Source organism: Hipposideros armiger, unplaced genomic scaffold (assembly GCF_001890085.2).
Source record: "Hipposideros armiger isolate ML-2016 unplaced genomic scaffold, ASM189008v1 scaffold_694, whole genome shotgun sequence".
Taxonomy (NCBI): domain Eukaryota; kingdom Metazoa; phylum Chordata; class Mammalia; order Chiroptera; family Hipposideridae; genus Hipposideros; species Hipposideros armiger.
In genome coordinates this window covers 502,181-524,802 of record NW_017732044.1, presented here as the reverse complement: position 1 = coordinate 524,802, position 22,622 = coordinate 502,181, and the positions used below count along the sequence as shown (strand labels likewise).

The 22,622-nt window shown below is 53.0% G+C and overlaps 1 protein-coding gene across 8 annotated transcripts in view; it reads right to left on the bottom strand.

The window, feature by feature from the left end:
* The window catches only part of TANGO2 (transport and golgi organization 2 homolog), a 41,795-nt gene that overhangs the window by 14,648 nt on the left and 4,525 nt on the right, over positions 1-22,622 (bottom strand). For 3 of the 8 annotated variants that reach the window (XM_019626926.1, XM_019626928.1, XM_019626927.1), the window contains exons 2-4: positions 13,562-13,658; positions 5,663-5,751; positions 83-202 (exon numbers count right to left, since the gene is read on the bottom strand). In XM_019626926.1, the coding sequence (XP_019482471.1) occupies positions 83-202; positions 5,663-5,751; positions 13,562-13,617 (265 nt within the window). In that variant the 5' untranslated portion in view covers positions 13,618-13,658. Of the gene's footprint in view, positions 1-82; positions 203-5,662; positions 5,810-13,561; positions 13,659-15,130; positions 15,208-22,622 lie in introns of those variants that run through there. The other 5 variants (XM_019626922.1, XM_019626923.1, XM_019626924.1 and 2 more) reach the window with 5 other exon arrangements.

The window sequence follows — 22,622 nt, the reverse complement described above, 5'->3', positions numbered from 1 at the left end:
GGAAGCCCCTCCCCTGAGGCCCCACCCCTGAGGCCCCACCTCCACACCCCCTAAACCAACCCCCAGCCCTGTCCCACAGTACCTCGGCCCCTGGCATCCCGGTCCAGCCGTGGCTGCAGGTAGTTGGTGAGGGCCGCCAGCTTCCCGCGTGTACTGATGCCCAGCCACGTGCCTCCTTCCCTGCCTTCCTCCATGTCCAGCCCTGGGAGGACGCCAGCATCACCACTAATAGTGACTAATAGTGACACAGGCGCCAGCCCCACCCTGTCCCCATGTCCTGGGGAGTCACACTTCAGCCCCACAGCTCTGGCTGTGGAACAGAGGCGCCAGTCCCACCCTGTCCCCATGTCCTGGGGAGTCACACTTCAGCCCCACAGCTCTGGCTGTGGAACAGAGGCGCCAGCCCCACCCTGTCCCCATGTCCTGGGGAGTCACACTTCAACCCCACAGCTCTGGCTGTGGAACAGGGGCTCTGGCTCTGCAGGGCACAGCAGACCCTGGGGCCCACTGGACACGTGAGAAATGCCCTCCTCATGCCGTGCCCCACAGGACAACTGACACAGGCAGCAGCATCCTGGAACTTGGGTCAGCGCTGGGCTGGAAGCAGGGCACCAACCAGCTCTGTCAAGGGAACCTCGTCCTGGATCTGGTGCGGGGCACTGGCTGTCCTCCCCAGACATGCGTCAGGCCCTCACAGTGGGCACTTCATCAGGAGCCCAATGCCCACCAGCCAGTCCCATTCTCAGAGCAGGGGTTCTTCCACAATCAATGCTACAAAATCCACCCGGCCCCACAATAGGTTCGGTCAGGCCCTTAAAACCACAGGAGACCATCTTCCTAGCCTAGAGGATCATTTTACTTGAAGACTGGGATTAAAACAGCTAATTCATTAAAATGTTATTTTTATTACAATAAAAACAACAAAAACTGTAAATATCACAAAGAAAGAAGTAAAACTGTCTTTATTTGTAGATGACAAGATTATATGGGAAGAAAATCCAAAAGGAATCTACCTCCCCCCCCAACAAAAAAAAAATCTACTAGAACTAAATACTAACAAGAACTGGAAAATGAAAATTTAAATATACCATTTACAATAGCACTAAATAATTTTTTTTAAATACTTAGAAAAAACGTTTAAGGAAAAATGTGTAACACCTAAAGACTGAAAACCACAGAGCCGTACTAAGAGTCGAGCAGATCTAACTGAATGAGAGCTATGCCCTGTTCCTCCACCAGAATCAATATTGTTAAGATGACAGTTCTCCCCAAATGACCAAGAGAGTCAACACAATCCCAACCAAAATCCCAGCACGTTTTTTGTTCTATAGAAATTAACAAGCTGACTCTAAAATTTGTATGCATATACAAAGGAACAAGGATGGTCAAAGCAGTCCTGAAAAATGACCGAGCTGAAGAACTTACACTACTTGATTTCAAGACTTGGTAAAAAGCTGCAGTAATCGAACAGTGTAGCATTGGCATCAAGACAGACAAACAGATCAGTGAAACACACGAGAGAGTCCACAGCCACACATATGTGTTCAACTGATTTTCAACCAAGTTGTCATAGTAACACAATAGGCAAAAGACTATTCAGTAAATGATGCTGGAACAACTGGAGAGATGGGGACATATGTTTTTCAACCACTATCTCACACCATGTACAAAAATTAATGTGAGATGAATCATAGACTTAAACATAAAACTCCAAATCAGAAGGCTTCTAGAAGCAAACAAGAGGAAAATATCTTTATGACCTCAGGGTAGGCAAAGACAACAGAACAAACCATTAAAAAAAGAGTAGATAAACTACACTTCATTTAAAGAAAATATTGTGCTCACCAAAACATATCATTAAGAAAATGAGTAGGCAATACATTTATCCAACAAAGGACTCATATCCAGAATGCATAAAGAACTACTACAAATCAACAATTAAAAAGTGAAGGAGGGGCTGCCAGTTAGCTCAGGTGGTTAGAGCACAGTGCTCATAATACCAAGGTTGCCGGTTTGATTCCCACCTGGGCCACAGAGTTGCGCCTTCCACAACTAGATTGAAACAACTACCTGACTTGGAGCTGATGGGTCCTGGAAAAACACACTGTTCCCCAATAAAAAAAAATAAAAACTAAAAAAATGAATGAAACTTCTACAACCTGGCCAATCAACAAGGACCAAATTTACCCTCCTATATAAAACAAAAAAAATAAACAAATGACATGAAACAATGGGTTTTAAGACACTGAACATAAAAAAACAAAGGACAACAATATCTGAGAGACAGGAAAGGAACAAGTTGAGCCCCACAATTGGAGAGTCTCCGGGATGCAGCACCGGGAAAGGGCTCGGCAGAGTTCAGCGGACTCCCTGGCTGAGAAGAGAGGCTGAGAGTCTAGAGAGACCAAGGCAACTGGAGTTCCTGGGACAAAAGACCAGAGAGGAGATAGCTGCACAGAGAACCCTGGACATCTGATCAGTACATGTTTGTGAGGAAACTACCCAAGGCCGGGAAAGAACCATCCAGGAGGATCAGAGGGGACGGTGCTCACACAGGGTCAGGAACAGTGCCTATTTCCAGAAGCCAGTCTGGAAAACCTCAAGATTCAGAGGATACTGGGAAAAACAGAGAGAAGGATCTTGACTCAGTATAGAGAATAATCAGCCTTAGTCTGGCCATAGCTTCAGACCTACCACCTAACAAATCTAAAAAGCAAGACCTGAAACTGTTTGAGTAACTTAGCTGTGTCCCAGAACAAAGCTCAAGAATTTATAGGTTACAAAAATAATCAGCCCCCAGGCTGTCCAAGTGGCTCGTTGGTTAAGAGTTGGCTTGAGAGTGCAAGCTCTGAACAGCAGGGCCCCGGTTCGGATCCCACAGGTGGGCCAGTGACACTGCGCCCTCTACAGCTAAGATGGTGAACAACAGCTTGACCTGGAGCTGGGCTGCCATGAGTTGCCGGCGACAGTGTAGGCTGCAGTGGGGCTGCAGTGGGCTGCCGTAAGCTACCATGAGTGGCCGGCAGCCAGCATGAGCTGCCATGAGCCGCCATCCAATGGTCGGCAACCGATCTGCCTCATCCCAGAAGAGCGCAATGATCACAATACCAACACGGGCCAGTGAAGCAACGTCCTCCACAACTAGACTGAAGAACAAAAGGACAGCAATTTGTCTGTTCCCCTTCCCTAATTCCCCAACGCTCTTCCCCTCCCCCAATTCCCCAATAAAATCTTTAAAAAAAAAAAATCAGCCCCCAACAAGATAAAATCCACAAATGTCTGGCATCCAATCAAAAATTACCAAGCATTCAAAGAAGCAGGAAAACATGGCCCCACCCTCTAAGAGGAGTTCAATCAGTCCATTAAAACTGATCTGGAACTGACGCAGATGTCAGAATTTGCAGATAAGGACATGCAAACAGTTATTAAAACTGTATTCTGTATGCTAAATAAGCTAACTAGAGACAAGTAAGACATAAAAATTGAATTTCTGGAGGTAAAACCTACAAAATGTCAGATGAAAAATATACAAGATGGGATTGAACCTTTCTTCTTACTGCAGAAGAAAGGTTAGTGAATTTGAGGACATGGCAATATAAACTACCTAATACCTAAATAAAACAGAGACAAAAGAGGGTTTTTAAATGAACTGAGCATCATCGAAATGTGGGACAACCTCAAGTAAACAAATATATCTGCAGCTGAAGAGAGAAAGAGTAAAAAAGGTTGAAAAGAGAGAGCAGGAGACAGAAAAAATATTTGAAGAAATAATATTCAAATTTGTCCTAATTTCTATCAAGTTCCCAAGTAATGCTGATGTTACTGGCTCAAGGACCACACTCCGAGAAACACTCATCTACAATTCTGCACACAATTTGGTGATGCCAGACAGCGGGAAGATGTGGACCTTGGTGTCTTCAGCCCTAAGCTGGGCTCAGTGGCTCCTGGGCCCACTCGGCACTGTGGTGACCACCCTCCCACTAGGCAGACATCCTGTATCAGCGTGCCAAAGGGCCTCCCCCAAATCACTACAAAGGGTGAACAATTCTGAGTGGCTGCAGCTCCCCAGCTGGATTGGTGCTGATTCACAGACAGGGTGCAGGCCAGGGTACCAGGGTAGGATGGAGTCTAGGTGACCAGGATGGCCAAGGGACCCAGGCAGGCAAACCCTTCATCTGAGCCTCCGTGTCCTCATCTTCAAAAATCCTCGAGAGGTGCCTCCTGCCCCAATTCCCCAGGGTATCAGCCCCTCACCCCTCATCCCATGCATCCTGACAAGTCCGCCCCCCAATACACACACACACTTTAGCCTCCTATTTGCGCCCTGCAGCCATGACACACACAGCCTGCTCCATCTCATGACCCCCTTCCGTTCCATCCTAGCCCAGGATAGCCTGATGGTCTTGGCTGTGACCACAGGCTCCCCTCAGCCCTCCTGTCCTGACCTCGCAGGGAGAGCTGTGGCCAATCCAGACAATGAACCCACACACACACACACACACACACACACCCAACCCCCCTAGGGTTACTGCACTGTTGTAAAAGCAAGGGTCTCCTTGCCAGCCTCACCTCATGCTCCTGTCTGCAAGTCTACACATTTCCAAGGTCTCCTGTGTAGTTTCTGATGATAAACCCAACACACAGCAAGAGACCCAGCCTCTTCTCCATCTTTCACTCAGCCATCCTGAAGTCCCCACTCACAGCCTCTCGGCAGCTTTCTCCACTGCCTGCCAGACCTCCCTCTCAGGATGGTGCCCTGCCCTGGTCCCCCTACTCCTGTCCTGCCACAGCGTACCAGGACGATCCAGCTTCAGCAGTGTTTTTCTCACACCACTGCCCAACCACAGTCTACATCGGAGGCCTTCTGTGGAAGTTCCACAGCCGAGCTTCTAGACCCTGCAGGCAGAACATGGCAAACACAGCCTCCCTGGGCCCACAAGGCCACAAGCCCAGCACACTGGGCACCCTGTCAGCTCTGCCAGGCTCCCTGTGTGTACCTGGTGCCTGGCTCACAGGCAGAGGGACTCCTGGCCTAGCCAATACCTGTCTACATGCCCTCCAAGTAGACCCCTGCCCATCCTGTGGGCAGGAACTGTTCTCAGTCCAAGGGGCTCAGGGAGGCTGCCGGCTGGGTGGGCAGGGGCCCTGGCTGTCACCTCCGCTTCTGCCACCGCAGGAACTCCTCGTGAAGCTCCCACCTGAAGATGCCCCAGGCAAACCTCTGCTCCCCCAAATTCAGACCAGCTCTCCCTGGAGCAAGGGGCACTTGTGGGTAAACAGAAATGTGTGCCGACACCCATCCCCTCATACACAACTATGATGCTACACAGAGTGATCAAGCATGGACTTGCACCTCACACCAACCCAACCACGTGCCCACAGGGAAAGGGTAGATCCTAAAACCAACTGACTCTTCTCGCTACTTCTTCTGGGGATCCACAGTGCATGAAGCCACGTGGGTGGTGCTGGGTGGACAGTTTTAGGTCTGGTCAACCCAACACTGGCCCCGGACTGTGACTTTGGAGCCCACCCCACGAGACCCGTCAGTGTCCTCTTAGTCATTCCGAATTTACACGGGGAGACAGCACCCATAAGAGTTAGAACCATCCGGGGCTCACACTTCCTGCCACGCTGTGGCCACTTACAGCAAGGGAAGACTTACCGCTGAGGATCTCATTGTTGTTTCCCCAGAAGTCTGCTAACTTGGATGGTCTGTGGTAGAATTCATCTCTGTTGGCTGCCAGGATGAGCCTGAAGGAGAAAGCATCACTGCAACTCTTGGATGAAACAGAAAAGCCTTTTTCTCTCTCTAGTTAACAAAGAAAATTTGCCTCAGTAACAACATGGGCAAGTTCCAAAGAGAACAGGAAGCCGCATGGGACAAGGGTCTGCGGCAGCTCCAGGTGGGTGGTTTCCTGGGGAACCTGCGGTGAGGACTGAACCCCACGGCCCTCCAGAGGAAATGGGCAGGAGATGGGCGAAGACATGTGTCCATACTATTCAGGGCCAAGGGACGGGGTCCCTGCACACCCGCTGCCTATGAGAACAAAGCCTGCCAAGTGAGACCAGGGGCCGGGCAGGTGAGGGCCCTGAGTGGCCGGCACCCAAGCAAGTCTCAGGCACCCAGGTAGCAGGGAGGTGACCCTCCTTCTGTCCATCTGTCCCTTCCCCTGAGGATACCCCAGCCAGTGTTCCGGAAGTATAAGTACACCCACCAGAGTGGCTTGGGGATGCATGTGAACCCCAGTAGCACACAGGATATCCAAGGGCTGCTGTCCTGAGTTTGGGGTGTTTTGGGAGGCAATGGGTAAGAGCTCTATGTTTCACTAGTTTTTTTCATTACAAATCAAACAAGTGTTTCTTTGGCAATTAGAAAACATGTCACAATTTTCAGAGCCCTGACTTGGAGGTAAGAACTCGATGTTTCTGGGCTGGCTGAGTGGCGTGTTGGTTAGGAGTTAGCTTGGGACGCCAGCTCTGAGCAGCAGGGCCCTGGTTCGGATCCCACATGAGAGCCAGTGATGCTGCACCCTCTACAGCTAAGACAGTGAAAAATAGCTCGACCTGGAGCTGAGCTGCCGTGAGGTGATGGCGTAGGCTGCAGTGGGGCTGGCCAGCAGCTGGCGTGAGCTTTCGTGAGCTGCCATGAGCCAACGTGAGCGGCCGTCCAATGGCTGGCAAACGACTGCCTCACCCGGGAAGAGCGTAATGATCACAATACCAACATGGGCCAGTGAAGCAACGTCCTCCACAACTAGACTAAAGAACAAAAAGGACAGCAACTTATCTGTTCCCTTTCTCCAATTCCCTAATAAAAAAAAAATCTTAAAAAAAAAAAAGAAAGAAATCGATGTTTCCAGTTGGCTTTGCCATTTAAATAAGAATATAGATAGTGACTGAGTGGGACACCTCTGAGACTAATAAGTGATCACTGGAGGACCCTCTGAGCACCACGAGCAGGCGCACAGGTGAACAGAGGACAAGGGGTCAGGGGCTAGGGCTTGGCAGCCTGTGGTCATACTGGGTGTGAAACCAAATTAATCTAGTCAGTGGTCAGGGCCTGAAAAATCTTCAAAAATAATTTTTGTATTGTCTCATTGATTTTATGAAAATTTGCTCATGGTACAATGCGAATTAACAACAATGTTCATAAAATTGAAAAATGAAACCAGTGCTGCACCATGGAAGTATTTGCACTTCATGCACATGGCATGAGACCCCTCCTCCACTCTGCACCTCCCCATGCAGCCCCGGCCACTGGTGCGAGCACAGCCAGGCACTGTGCATGGCCATGGAAACTTCGGGCCTGCCCTGGAAGCCTCACCACTTTTGGGACACCCATCTGGCCAACAGCCACTCTCTATCCCCTCTGCACAGCTGGCTCCAAGGGCTGTGCCATGTCTCAGGGATGTTCACCCAGGAGGGAAAGGTCCCTGTCCCTGATAAAAGCCCCAGCCATTCACAGAATGATCTTCTGTATCTTCAACTGCCACGCTCCAACCTGGACCTCAGCCTTGGGTGGAGATAGGTGGTCTGAGGGAGAAACCAGCTGGGCCCTGACCCCTGCCTCCCACTACATCCACTCTGCCCCTCTGGGACCCAGCCCCGGGTCTGTCCTGGCTGGACCTGCTCCCACAGGCTAAGTGGGCCATCCTGGTGGAAGGTGCTCCATCTACCATGGCCTGGACAGCAGTCAGGAGGAGGGAGAGTGCCACATCCCCGAGTGGGAGTAAGACTCCGCAGCTGTAATGGGAATGCAGCAAGAGCCAGGACCCCCACCAACCCCCATGGGTGGGGGTCGTTTCATGCGGTCAGGAACAAGAACCCAAAATGAGGGGCCAGCCGAGTGGCTCGGTTGGTTAAGAGCGCAAGCTCTGAGCAACAGGGTTGCCGATTCGATTCCCACATGGGCCAGTGAGCTGCACCCGAGTTGAGCTGCCACTGAGCTGCCAACAGGTGGCAGGATAGCTCAGCTGGTGAGAGCATGTGCTGCTAACAAGATTGTCGGTTCGACTCCTGCATGAAATGGTGGGCTACACTCACCTGCAGCTAAGATTAAACATGGGCACCTTGAGCTGAGCGGCCGTGAGCTGCCGACCGACAGGCAGCCAGATGGCAACTGGACTTGGAGCTGAGCTAGCTGCACCCACCCTCCACAACTAAGACTGAAGAACAACTTGGCTGTTCCTCTTCCCTAATTCCCCAACACTGTTCCCCTTCTCCAATAAAATCTAAAAAAAAAAGAACCCAAAATGAGGCTGGTGCTGTCAGCTTCTGGCTCTGATTCTTATACTAGGCTCCAGACAAGGCAAAATTAGGGGCGGGGAAGCTGACTGAGCAGAACCTTCTGTCCTAAGATTTTCAACTGCCTAGTTTTAAAACAAGTAGCAATTACATGTGCCTGTTAATAACCAGGAACATTAATTTCTGGGTTATTTTTGTCAAAGGAGTCGCTAGCTGAATTTCGTGGTTTGCCGGGGATTTCCTTAAATATGTAATTCAGAGGCGTGCAGGTCTGATGTGCACCCACCTCAGGCTCCACGTAAGGGAAGTATTCCCTCAGTCACCACTTCTGGGACCACAATGCCGATAAAAGTCCACCTGTGCTACTGTGCCCAGTTGGGGCTTTGAGGGGTTTTGAGGACAGTGAGTCACCCATGGCTTTGTTTTGTTCTATTAATTGAAACCACTAATTAATTATTCAGAACCAACAGGCACTCCTCACCCGCTGCTGAGGGGGGGTGTCTGTGCACTGTCTGGGGGAGGGTGGGTCTGTTAGCTCACAGTTCACTTTGTATATCTTGTGAGGTATGACTTTTTCGTCAAAGAGCACATATCCCTTTGCCATCAAGAAAATAACATCAATGGAATCCCATCAGAACACAGCTGCCTCTACAGTGCATGGCAAGGTCACTGGAACCCCAAGGCAAAGCTGCAGCTAGCATGGAAAACTTCTAAATCAGCATCACACAGGCCACTAATGTAAGTCTATCTACTAGGCTCTGTGCCAGAGCACCACAGATAGTCATACTAGAATTAAAAACAAAAGCAAAACCAACAGGCACCCAGACTGTAATCACACTGGGTAACTGCCACCAAGGTAGTGACCACGCTGGAGGCCCCAAGTGTTAAGGAACAATGGGCGTAGGAGGCAGAGGCTGGGACCACTCAGGGGATCACAGCCCTGGGCAGGGCCATGATGCACCGTGTCCGAGATGACCCCAGGAGGGATTGACACCCGAGGAGCCCATATGTGGGTGGCCGGGTGCAACCTAGAAAGCAGACCTCACCTGCACGAGGGCCAGCCCAGCACCCAGAAGACAGACAGGGGGGCCCGAGGGAGCCTGGGGGTAGGCGGCAGTGACATGGGACATGGGGGCTGCCACATCTGGAGGGATGGGCACCCCCAGAAGGGAGGGCAGCATGGTGGCAACAAGAGAGGTGGGCGGTGCAGACCTCGGGGTGTGAGACAGCCTGGCCCAGCACTAGGCTTGGCGTTGCTCTGCAGAGGCAACTCCCTGGGCAGGCGCTGAGCTGGCGGCCCTCTCTCCCCACTGCAGGCCACTCAGACAGTGACCATAAGTCTGCGCATGAACAGACCACAGGATGCCCGCTCTGAGTTGCCCATGCTTTCTCCTGTGAGAGATACTCGAACACAGCTAGAGAGAGGGAGAGATGCTTCAGGAACCATGCCAGCAAAGGCAGCAGGACAGGCTAACCCTGAACGTCACTGGGCTGTCCTGGGCAGGGCGTGATGGGGACAGGCTCACCTTTCCCCTTCCAAGGAACTAACTACTGGGAAGCTAGAAAACATATTCCCATAAGATCAGCATCTATAAAAGGCAGAGCCACGAGCAACTCCACCCACAGCATCATAAATGAAGATGTCTCAGGGCAGCCAGTTAGCTCAGCTGGTTAAAGCGAAGGCTCAAACAACAAGGTTGCTGGTTCGATCCCCACATGGTCTACTGAGCTGCGCCCTCCATAACTAGATTTAAACAACTACTTGACTTGGAACTGATGGGTCCTGGAAAAACACTGTTTCCCAATTAAAAAACAAAACAAAATGAAGATGCCTGAGTCTCTTCTACAAGCAGAGGTGATTTGTTTGAATCACATTTATATATACAGTAATGATGGCCACAGGTCCAACAGTAAAGGTCCTCTTTGCAATCAACTGACTGCAGGGATGAGCTTAACCCACAAATATGAATAAGAACAGGGACCATCTGTTACCCTGAGGGGCAAGAGGCACAGTTGATACTGAGGGTGCTGAACGGAGCACACAGAGCCACAGGGGCCTCCTCACCGGTCCCAGCCATGCGGACCAGCTTGGTGGGCAGCAGGGTCCATGTGGATGGCGACCCCAGTACCGAGACCATCTGGCTGGGAGGAGAGGACCTAATCTGGACAATGCACAATGATGACACACTGTGAGGACACTCTCTGCCAACAAACAGGGGACATGGCAAGGGGTGCCTATGACAGGATCATCAAAAGACACTCGAAGAAATCGATTTGGCATTTCCTCAAAAAGTCAAACACAAAATTGCCATGTTATCCAGCTTTTCCCCTTCTGGGTATACACTGAAAAGAATTGGAAGCAGGACTCGAACAGGTACTTGTACACTAATAATCACAGCAGCATTACTCAGAAGAGCTAAGAGATGGAAACAATCCAAGTGTCTACAAATGGATGAATGGATAAACGAGTGTGGTCTATCCATACAAGAATATGACTCAACCTTAAAGAGGAATGAAATTCTGACACATACTATGACATGGATGAACCTTGAAGACGTCATGTTAAGTCAAATAAGCCAATCACAAAAGGATAAATATTGCATGATTCTACTTATATGAGGCACCCAGAGTAGTCAAGGTCATAGAAACAGGAAGGAGAATGGTGGTTGCCAAGGGCTAGGGGGAGGGGGAATGGGCATTATTATTTAATGGGGACAGTTTCAGTTTGGGAAGATAAAGAGTTCTGGAGATGGACAGGACAGTGGAGATGGTTGCACAACTACGTGAAGATACTTAATGCTATGGAACTAGACACTTACAAATGGTTAGAATTTCAAAATTGTATGTTATATATGCTTTATCCCACAGACATTCCCATTCTTGACTATTGCTATGTGGGGGACAGATGATGTTACAGCAGTAGTGGATCCCAAGGCGGGGGGCAGAGGCTGGTACGTCCCAGGCCAGGACAGCAATGGCTAAGGCAGAAGGGAGCCCAAGTAAGGGGCATTGGGGTAAGTCCCTGCTGGCCTGGACAGCTCCTGGCAGCGCTGGACAGCCAGGACCTCCTCACCTCCATGCCAATGGTCCTGGTGCTGGGCCTGCACCCCCTTCGTTGCTCCCCCTTCCTCTCCAGGCACTGGGAGACCCTCCTCAATCTCTGACATACCCAGGCTCAGCTCACTAGGCCTCTCCTCACTGGCCATGCTTTGGTGTCCCTCCCATGGCAGCCCCCACCCTGCTCCTGTCCTGTTCTCGCTTCACACACGTACAGAAGTGCATACATGGAGAGCCTGCAGCCTGCCCATTCTCACTGTCCGGACACCCCCTACAACAGCAGCAGCCACCAGAAGCCCCTCTAGCCCTCCCATGTGGTCGGGAAAACACTGAGTATATTCAGTCAGTCACCCAGAAGTGGCATATTTAGTCTTTAGCTTAGAGCTTTGGAAAACACTTGAGAGAAACACTAAAGCTGTCTTGAATTGCAGCCTACAAGGAGTTAGTTGTTAGGAGGACAGATTCTGGCAGTGACGCACAGGTTCTGAGCGAAAGCAAGAGAGACCTGTGCTCACCCTCCCCTCTCCTTCTTCCCTATTTTATTTTACTTGCAGGAGGTTGGAAGCAACCTTGGGGAACACCATATCAAGTGGTGCTACGGCTGAATCTGGAAGTGATAAATACAGGCAGCAATGGACTTAGGGACTGTCAGGCTGCATATCCTCATGTGAGAAATTCTTCGCTTGTTGGGTGGAAAGAGAGTTGTTTTGTTGGTGTGTAGGAGTTCAAATGAATGTAGACAAGTGATATGAAAGCTCAGGAGCAAATGGGGTGGACCATGTCAGTTATCCATTTATTGCATCTCAGCCCTAAATTCACCCTCCATTGCCTGCTCTGTGATAATGAGGCTGACCTTTGCAGCTGGCACCATGTTAAGTTTTGTCATTAGAGGGCGCTGGAGAGACACTGGAGGAGAGGCTTCTTTCCCTGGCTCCTGTGCGCTTTCTCAGGAGGCCCCCACAACACATGTGGCTTCCCCAGCCCACTGTAGCAGTAGTAGTAAGCTGCACCCAGTGGCCAGCGCCTTCCCCCAGCATCCTCCCTGCAACAGTTGCCAACACCCTGGAGGGCAGATTTCCAGCAAGTTCTGCCGGTGCAGCACCCCAGTGATTTTTTGGTCATCCAGTGTGCCACAGCTGTCTTTCCAGCAAGGTCTGGATCTCAGCCCAGGGGTGAAGGATGGGGCTCTGCCCTGGGCACTCCAATCCCATTATACTTAGACATTCTGTATATTACATGTTCCCTGCTTGAATCACTGTGCCTGGGTCCTGTCCACTGCCTGCACCCTGACCCAAACAGCTCACCCTATTAGGGGTTGGTCAGGGTCAGCTCCCAGAGCCTGGCCCGGCCCTGCTGCCCACTCCTTTGCAGGAAGGGAACAGTGGACACTCTTCATCCTCCCTTCCCTAGCCTGGAATGAGTTAATTCAGCCACTTAAACAGACACCTGTATACTAATATTCATAGCAGCATTATTCAGAATAGCTAAGAGATGGAAACAACCTATGTTTAGGCAGCATGCAGTCTATGATTTTGCATGGTGACTCAAATCCAAAAAGCTAGTCAAAATAGTTCAAATAATTTCTGGTACATATTCTAAAATGATGAAAACTTTTCCCAGTCAACTGCACTAGTAAGCAGTTACAAATATCATGTTTGGTTGTGGGTTACATCTCAGCCTCATTCTCTGCGTGGATAAATGCTGATGTTTTCCCCTTGGGGTGCCCTGGGGAATAGAGGGGTGTCATCCATAGCCCAGGGTCATGAGGAGACAGTCCTCAGTCTCCCACTTCCTCCGGCTAGTACCCCAGCTTCCCCCACCTCCTCACAACTTATTACCACCCAGACTTCTCTCAGGCAACATGGACCAGCCAGCCCGAGTGGAGCTCTCGCTCACTGTCACCTCAATTCTGCTGCTTCCTGGTCCCCCATCAGAGCCCCTAGGGCTGTGCCCCTACCTGGACCCACTCCACTCCCCTGTCCTGCTCACACAGCCACCTATAGAGGCTGGGTCTTAGTATCTTTGTACATCGACTCAGGGTCTTTACCACCGAGAAGTAGTCCCTCCAGCGCCCCATGCTCAGTGGTCGCTGTCTGAGAGGGCAGGCCAGGCCTGTGCAGCTCGTCCCAGGGTCACCATCTCCTCAGCCCGCAGGTAGCAGCAGCACGCCCCTCCTGCTCACAGCACCTACATGGGCGCTGAGGACTGCGGGGCACCCGAGATTGAGCAGATGATGGCAGACACAGAGCAAGGGAGTTACCTGTATGCATTTTTGGAAACAGGGCGAGGATCAAACTTAAAGAAGATGATGCACATGGGTCCCCGAGGGTGGCTTTGTTCACACAAGGTCACACAGTCTGCAGGAAAAAGAAAAAAATGAGTTAAGTAAACAGCAGACAACAGAACCACCTTCCCTGAACCTGAAATGCTCCCTGATCCAGAATAGAACCACCTCTGAGAAGCCCCTGACCCTCGCTGGACATGCCAGAACCATGTGCCCAAGACCGTGACGCTCACCAGCACCACACAATCATTTCCCTAAACATATATACTCATCAGCACTGCCCAGACTACCCTGACGCTCGCTGGGCTCACTGGTCCTGCACACACCACATAGGGGTGGTGAGTGGGCAGTGGAGGGGGAGATAGCAGCCACAGCAAGAACCATGAGCACAGGCAGGCAAGCCAGCCCACACTGTCCAGGAGACTCTTCCGCTTGCTCCATGCCCCCCACCCAAACTGCCCATTCCTTCCCCTGGCAACAGCACCAATTCCAGCACCCAGCCACTCAAGGCAGGGCCACGTCACGTCCAACTGACCTGTGGACACTCTGTAGCAGTGTCTACAGCAGGCCTTCAGCACACACCCTCCGCCCACAACAGCCCAATCGTGGCCAGGAGACCCAGAGGGCCCTGCACACTCCTGTCAGCAAGGAACATAGGCAAAGTACACATGCCAGTGACATGGGCACACACCCAGGGGCTGTTGAGTGAGAACTTGGTGTGTACCTCCTCCCCCACACACAGGTCACTCGCCCAGGGCCTCTGGGGCCAGCAGGTCTTTTCCCACAAACAAGTTGAGAACTGAGATGAGATCCCAAAACCACCAACCCTGGACAAGGTGACTGTGAGGGTCTCTAGTCCTGCACGTGTGTGATAAGCTAGGGACATTGCTCCAGTGCAGAGCCAGGAAACGGGAAGCAGAGGCTGTGCAGGTACTGAAGAATGCCAAGATGTCCCTAGAAGAAAGAGCCTGATGAGCAAGGGGGACGGTGTGTGCATTGTATGTGCACATATGTGAGGCCATGAGGTCTGTACGCATGCGTAAATGCATGGATACGTCTGCCCGTGTGCTTGTATATGCACTTATGCAAGTGTCAGTGTGCATGTGTGTCTAGAGGAGGCCACTGAGCTCCAAGTACCCAGCCTGCCTGGGGCACCATGGGGTTGGAGAGGGTCCATGCAGTGGCCTGCCCCAGGATGTTAAGTGCATGGTGCCTGCTAGAGCAGGGCCTGGGCTCCACTCAGGGAGACACGTCTGTAAAGTAGGTCTGTGAGTCAGGCCCTTGCTGGGGACAGGGGCAGGGGCAGAGTTCAGTGGCCATTCCTGCCCTGGGGCATTGACCCATGGGGCAAACCGGGCTTTGGTGGCTTCAGGGGTGAGAAGGACAGAAGACAAGGCCCAGGGCTGCCCCCAAGACATGATCTAGAAAGAATCTTTCCTCCAAGGGAAGCTGGGACTCTGAAGAGCAAACTCTCAGGTACATCCACTGCCACCCACAGACCGCAGGGGCAGCTCAGAAGTGGAGGAGTCCCCGTCATCCACACACCACAGTTCCAGAAGAGGCCCACTGCCAGCCATGGGGACGGGGCAGGCGAACAGTGATGGTGAGAGCTCGCCTCTGACATCAGTGCAATTGCTCCCGGTTCTTGGATCTCTGAAATGAAAACTTTCCTGTCTCAGGACTCACAGAAGGGAGACGCTGGCACCACATTGACCCTGCCATCAAAGCTATGACACACCATGGGCGGGCGGGTGGGCAGCAGGGGCTGCAGCCACAGAACACAAAAGAGCCAAGGAGGTGCCAAAGCCCTAGTCAGACACCTCAGATACAGCCTCGGCTCAGAGCCATGCAGAGGCTGCCAAGCTCCTGGGGCCTTCCCGTGGACAATGTCATGGTGTCCCTGCCACTCCACTCACTTCTGCTCACTGGTCTGGCCAGGGTGGGAGGGGAAGAATTCACTCTACTACTGTCCCCACTGGCTCCCACAGGCCCTGGAGGGACTCCCAGGACTCAGCCCCCTGTTCCTCCCCAGTCCTCACAGGCATGGGCATTGGTAATGGTCACAGGGGACCAACCTTTGCCCTCACTAAAGCCTGTGGTTGTACAAGTGAGGTGTCACCATAGTGACTTAGCAAAAGTGCAAGGTGCTAGGGGATGTGTAGCCATGTGAGATGGGCTGCTGACAGGAGAGGGCTAGGTTCCCACCATTGGGCTACCTGGTAGTGCCCACTGGGCCCATCATTCCAGGGGGTACTTGATGATCCCAATACTGGTGGGCAGGCTGGTGGGGCCAACCCCCCTGGTAAAAACGACTCAAAATACTTGAGAGAATATGAAGACACCTTAAAATCAGCCAAGAGCTGACAAGGTCATGTAGAATTTAGCCAACATCTTGAAGAACACAGGAAGTCAGAGAGGAAAGAAAGCAGAGTTCAGTGGCCCTTCCTGCCCTAGGGCACTGACCCATGGGGCAAACCGGGCTCTGGCGGCTTCAGGGGTGAGAAGGACAGAAGACAAGGCCCAGGGCTACCCCAAAAGATGATCTAGAAGCAACCTTTCCTCCAAGGGAAGTTGGGGCCCTGAAGAGCAAACTCTCAGGATGAGGGTGGGCTAAATCCACAGCCACTCACAGACCGCAGGGACAGCTCAGCAGTGGAGGAATCCCTGAAAAGTCCCAAGAATGGAGCCAGGGCCACACCTGGGTTCCAGGGACCCTCACACCAAGACTGGTGTGAGGTGCCCCTGCACTGGTAGTGCCTCTGGGCACTGGGCAAACCATGGTTCTCATCTTCATCCTAGACTTCCGAGAAGTCTCATAAATAATTTCTAGGACAAAGAGCAGTACACAGTCAGAAAGAACCACATAACAAAACAAAGCACCATGAACGAGAACCAGCAGAAAGAGATCCCTACATGTATTGTAAGCTAACCATGCTCTGACTGCAGAAAAGGGAGCTTGGGAATATCTGCAGAGAAAAGGAAGTGATAAAGAATAAACCAGGAGGTGTACACCTGAAACTAACAATAAAATTTTTAAAAATAATAAAAAATAAAATTGATGATCCATTTCAAATAAATAAATAAATAAAATAAAATTGACACATCAAAAAAAAAAAGAAGAAGAAACCAGGAGGTTCACAAAGCACCAGAAGGTTTTAGAAATGGAAGCTATAGGGGGCCGGCCGAGTGGCGCGATGGTTAAGAACTGGCTTGGGATGCCAGAGGGCCACGGTTCGGATCCCACATATGAGGGCCAGTGACACTGCCCTCCGCAGCTAAGATGCTGAACAACAGCTCAACCTGGAGCTGGGCTGCCGTGAGTCACCGGCAACGGCATAGGCTGCAGCCCCTGTGGCAGTGGGTTGCCATGGGCTACCATATGTAGCCAGCAGCCAGCGTGAGCGGCCAGCAGCCGCAGTGAGCGGCCGTCCAGAAGCCGGCGACTGATGTGCCTCGCCCAGGAAGAGCGCAATGATGGTGCCAACTTGGGCCAGTGAAGCACAGTGAAGCAACGTCTTCCACAACTAGACTGAAGAACAAAAGGACAACAACTTGTCTGTTCCCCTTCCCCTAACTCCCCAGCACTGTTCCCATCCCCCAATTGCCCAATAAAAATCTTTAAAAAAAAAAAAAAGAAATGGAAGCTATAGTAACCATGAATTAAAACTCAGGCATGGATTTAACAGCAGATCAGACACAGCTGATGACGGGTCAGTAGAATCATCCAGAACAAAGTACAGTGAGACAGGAAGCAGGCTGGGCCTCCTGGGGCCCCAGGTGTTCCACCTGCCAGGTGCAGCTAACAGGGTTCTCAGCATCTGTCACCTAGCCACAGTCCAGCACAGAAGACACAGGCCTCCTCCTCTCACAGGGGAGCTGGTCTCTCTCAGACACAGGAATGTGCCAGGCAAGGCTGGCTGGTGGTGTCTGTGGCAACCAGGCTGCCAGCCCATCCCTGCCGAAATGCCACCGGCCCAGATCCCCACTGGGACGAAGGGCTGGTTCTGAGGGCTGCCCCACCATGGATGTGCCACTTGGGACTGTCAGAGGCGGCGGCCATCATTGTCTGCTATGGCCTACTGTGTCCCTCCCTGAGCTACATGCCTGGCCGCAGGGTGAGGCCACTGGCCAGGGGCAGCTCTGGCAACTGATGCTCACAGGCCATATACAGAGCACCCCCCAACTCAGCTGCAGGACCCCATTGTCCAAGCTGGCCCAGGTAAGTGGCAGACCAGCTCTCCAGATGCGATGGGGAGGGCTCTGTGGTCTAAGGAAAGGCCACTGATGGGTCTCCGGGCAACCTGCTGCCAGAGGTGTGGGCACAGAGCCCAGGGCTGCGGCCTCGACGAAGACGCGGTCATTGGGAGGGAAGGACCAGAGGAAAGCCAGCCCCTGGGGAGGGGACCATCAGGAACTGCCTTTCTCTCCAGTCCCTCGCCTCCCACTCAAGACAGGCCCGCTGCCCAGCAGCCCCTCCCCTTCCCAGCTTCACCTCCCACCCCATCCCCCAGCATCCTTCTTTGCCTAAACCTGATATGCTCCCTCTGCAAACTCCTGGCAGTTCCCATGGATGCAGGGCCCTTCTCCCAGCATATCCCCACCCAGGCCCACCACAGAGTTCTGACACCCCTTTCAGGGACGGACTATGTCCTCCCTGACAGCCCCACTCATCAGGCTACCTTCTCACCCCGGCTGACTTTCAGGGCTCTGAGAGCAAATCTGGATACAGCCTCTGTCATCCCAGTCACTGCACCAAGGTCTGGGTGCGGGGCAGGTAGGCAAGTGGGTGGCTTTAACTACCACCCACAGTGACAAACAGCATCCTGCCTGCCCGGTCACTAAGGGCCTCTGAGAAAATGCTCCTCTCCACTTCCCATAGCTCCGTGGCCAGGGTGAGGGGCTTCACCAGGTCCCACCATGCCAGGTGAAGCTGGGGCTCATTCTCGTCAGGTGGCACCTATGCTTGTCAGAGAAGCTCACCCTGAATGACACCTGGGCTGGTAAAATCTGCAGGGGAGGACAGCATCCTGGGCAGAAGCGTACTGGCTTTCTCGGTAACAACCCTGTCCCACCTGTCCCCACCTCCATTTGGAGCCCAGCACATAGGCCCAGGCCTTGATGGAATGTCCTCATGCCCATGGGAGCCTGAGAAATCAGGGCCTTGCAGGCTCTCGGGTCACCCCTGGGGGCAAGGCAGCCAGGGCCAGCCCACAGCTAGAGGAAAAGGCAGGCAGGAAGGTCCCAGGGGTCTGATCAGGAGCCTTGCCTACAGGACTTGGTGACTGGAGTGTGGCCTTAAGGTGAGCATCCGAGCACTGCAGGAAGCCATGCCCCACCTCTGTGTCCTGTGATTAGGGTGCTGCTCGCCCCAGCAGGCTAAAGAGGCCACGATGGTAATGTGCACACCAAGCCAAGCCTGCAGATGGCAGTGAGTTGTCACAGGCCCACCCTCTGCTTTCCCTCCCTTCCCCTCGTTTGGCATCCTGACAACCGGGACGGCAGGACAGAAAGGTGGGCCCCCCACAGTACTTGGCTCTCTGGGTCGTGACACACTAAACCAGAGGAGGCTGGGCCCTGGGTGCCACAGTGCAGGGGAGAAGACAGCTGGGGATAGCTGGGGAGTACCTTCCCACGCTGGGCACTTTACAGGCATGATCCCCTCCCACTAAGAGCTCAGCCTGAGGTCACACGGGACGCTCACTGAAGGGATGCCTACTGGCTGCACTTGGGGTGAAGGAGCAGGCACATGTGGAGTGCTGGGGTCAAATGGATCTCTCTGACCTCCCATCGGCACCCAGGCAGCCCCCAAGAAGGCCAGCACTGGACCTGCACATCTGCGCTGCCCTGGCATGTACACAAGGAGCTCCACCCAGCTTTATCACAAAAACACTTGAGAAGTCAGCATGCCTCCTGAAGGGGCCCACTGGCCTCACTTTTCTCCCTGTGGCCTACCCTCCCCAGGGTGTGAGAAGCCCCTGGGGAAGCTTGTGATGGGGCAGCCAGCTCCATACCAGGCACAGAGGAAAGTCACTGTGTCCATGTGCGGTCCCACTGGAGGCACTGGCTTACAACTGCTCGCATACAGGGGTGCGGCAGGCCTTGGTCTGGCCCACAGGGATGGAAGGCCCCAAAGAGTGGTCTGGGCCAAGGAGAGGAAGACATGTGGGCAGCAGTTAGGAGGGACCACATGCAGGGCTGGAGTGGAGCCTGTGAGGTGGCCGAACATCCTGACAAATGCCTGAGACACCAGAGCAGCACGACGCAGCAGCGGGCTGCAGAGCCAGACACGGAGAGGTGCCGACCTTCTCACCACTGCGGGAAGGTGTCCTTCCACGCTTACTGCAAGGCCCAAAGGGTGTTCACAATGGCCTGGGCTGTTCTGTACAGAAAACCAGGGGCTGGCCTTGCGGGAGAGGAGGCCGGCATTGGCGGTCTCCACGTCCCGGGAGCATCCTCCCTATGGCTGCCTCTCAACACCACATCCCATGGGTCACACGGACTCCCTTAGTTGCACACAACAATCAAGCAATCTTTGTCACCACCAAGATTTCACATAAAACACTGACCTCCATGAGCTTGGCCAAGTGACAGTTCTGCTTTGATAAACTACCCAGGACTTTTCTGGAACTGAATAGAGAGTAGCATGAAGTCCTGTGCAGCGTCCAGTGCAGACTGAAACCACGACAAAGGTCCCCAGCCCAGGGGTTTAATTCAGGCTGGGCAGGTGCATGAGGCTGCATGTGCACAGATGAGACCAGTGCACCCACACCTCACACCTGCCCATTCACTGCTGCTCACCAGTCACTCAGCCTGGGGCACCTATTGTGACCTTGGCCCACCTAGAAACAGTCAAGGAAGCACTGTGTCCTCTGGGGTGGCCTTCACCAGCCTGAGTGTGCACCTCTGCTATGTCCTCCCACCTACAGCCTGAGTAGGTCCAGTGAAGGCTACTGCTTCCCACACGCACTAGGAGTCCCTGGGCACACCAGAGCCCTGAGAGGTATGAAGCAAAAGGAAAGAGCCCTTCTCAAACCAAAGCCAAGGGCTTCCTGTCCTATCATAGAAAGTGAGTGGAAGTCTTCCCAGATCACAGCTCGGCAAGGCTGGCTTTCCCCTGGTCTAACCACCTGGTAATTCTGAAAAACAGGAAGAACGGGTCACAGACTTGGCACCAGTTATTCTTAGTGCATGGCGCTGGCTGCAAAGCACAGAAGCTTTCCAGGCACTCACAGCCCATCTGCTGATAATGCTTTCGAGAGTTCCAGCGCACTCCATTCTGCCTGCTCACCCACTGCCTCTGAATCACCCCCTCCAGCCAGGGCTTCTTTCCTCCTCCCCTGCCTCCCAGAGGACCAACAGGGCTGTTTCCAACAGCCAAGTAGAGCCAGGTAAACTGCCTCTATCAGAAGGACCAGGCTCTTCAGTGAGTCAAGCTTCAAATCTCACTCCATGTGGCATCTAACAAGAGCACAAGAAAATAATGTAGGCAGACTGGCCTGGCCAAAGACAGGTCAGGGTCACATGCTAAGGGATACGGTGATGACTGCAGTGGCTCAAATAAGGGCCACTGGGGACAAGGCCTGGTACCCCGATGGACCAGTCCTGGTAACCAACAGCGAGGATCTGCTTCCCTGGCCACAGTACCCAGCACAGAGACAGGTGGATGAGAGACAGGGAGGGTAAGTGACCTCTCAGAGGCCACTGAGAGAAGAGGCAAGAGGGGCCTAAGGGGCCTCATTGTCACTGCAAGCCCAGACGGGGAAGGACCCAGCAGGGGGACTGGCAGATCTTAGCACTACTGGTGGTGGTCGCCCACCTATCTCCAGACCCTACCTGGCTGCCCACCTCACCCTGCCTGGGGGCTAACGGCATCATGCACTGACTGATGCCACTCCCCCCATGCCTCCCAGCACCACCTCCTCCAGCATTTACACCAAGGGTCTCTTCCCTCCCTTTCCTCCCAGCCCACCCTATCCTCTCATGTCCACAGCTCGCTCATCTACCCACCCCCGTTCAGCCTCTCCGTGACCAAGCTCAAGGCTCCACACCTCCTGCTGCCACAACCAGCAGTTCCTGGGGCCCGGCAGGGTCTGTGGTTGTGGTTCCCACTCCCAGGTCACCCAGGAACACACTCTCATCTGTAAAGTTTTCAACTATTATGTGTCCAGCAAAAGCACCATCTCTGGTCAACAGAGATGTACTTCCAGGTCTTTCTCAGCAAAGTACAGGTGTGTGCTGCAGGGTTATCACACGTGCAGGATCTCACTGCCCCTGTCTTCCCACTGACTGGCTATGCAGGTCCATCTTCTCCAAGGGGCAGTGTCGTCAGCCTGCTCGCTGCTGCCCAGCTTTCCTGAGGGGTGGCACCCCATATACATGTTCTATAGGCAACCGAGGACCTTCCTAGGACAGCGACCCAGGAGACAGAATGGCTCAGTCAGAGGCTGAGGATCTCAGATAAGAACACCTGGCCCAAATCCCTCCAAACATCCAGTGGCATGTTGCACACTGCCCGCCATACAAGGGGACATCTCCCCTCTCCCATCCCACCCCCACTAGGGTGGATCTGCGAAGGCTCACCCTCCTGCAGGGGCAAGAAATGCTCTTACCACAGTTTCACTGGCATCCCCCAGTAGTTGTACGTCTTATGGCCACCCATGTCCACGAATCACCCACCAATTTGGGTACCGAATCCAGGGCCTTTGCTGCACTGATCTGTAGTGCGGTTGACTGTGGTATGCGCAGGCACTCCCTTTCTGCTCCATGAGCCACAGATGTTTTCTCCCAGTCCTCCCCCTGCATTACAGCCTTGCCTGTAGTGCTGCCTATCAAAAAGTCTGTAACTGGGGCGGCCGGGTGGCTCAGTTGGTTAGAGCGCGAGCACTGAGCAACAGGGTTGCTGGTTCCGCTCCCGCATGGGATGGTGGGCTGCGCCTCCTGCAACTACATTGAAAATGGCGACTGGAGGGCCGGCCGAGTGGCGCGTTGGTTAAGAGCTGGCTTAGGATACCAGAGGGCCCCGGTTCAGATCCCACAT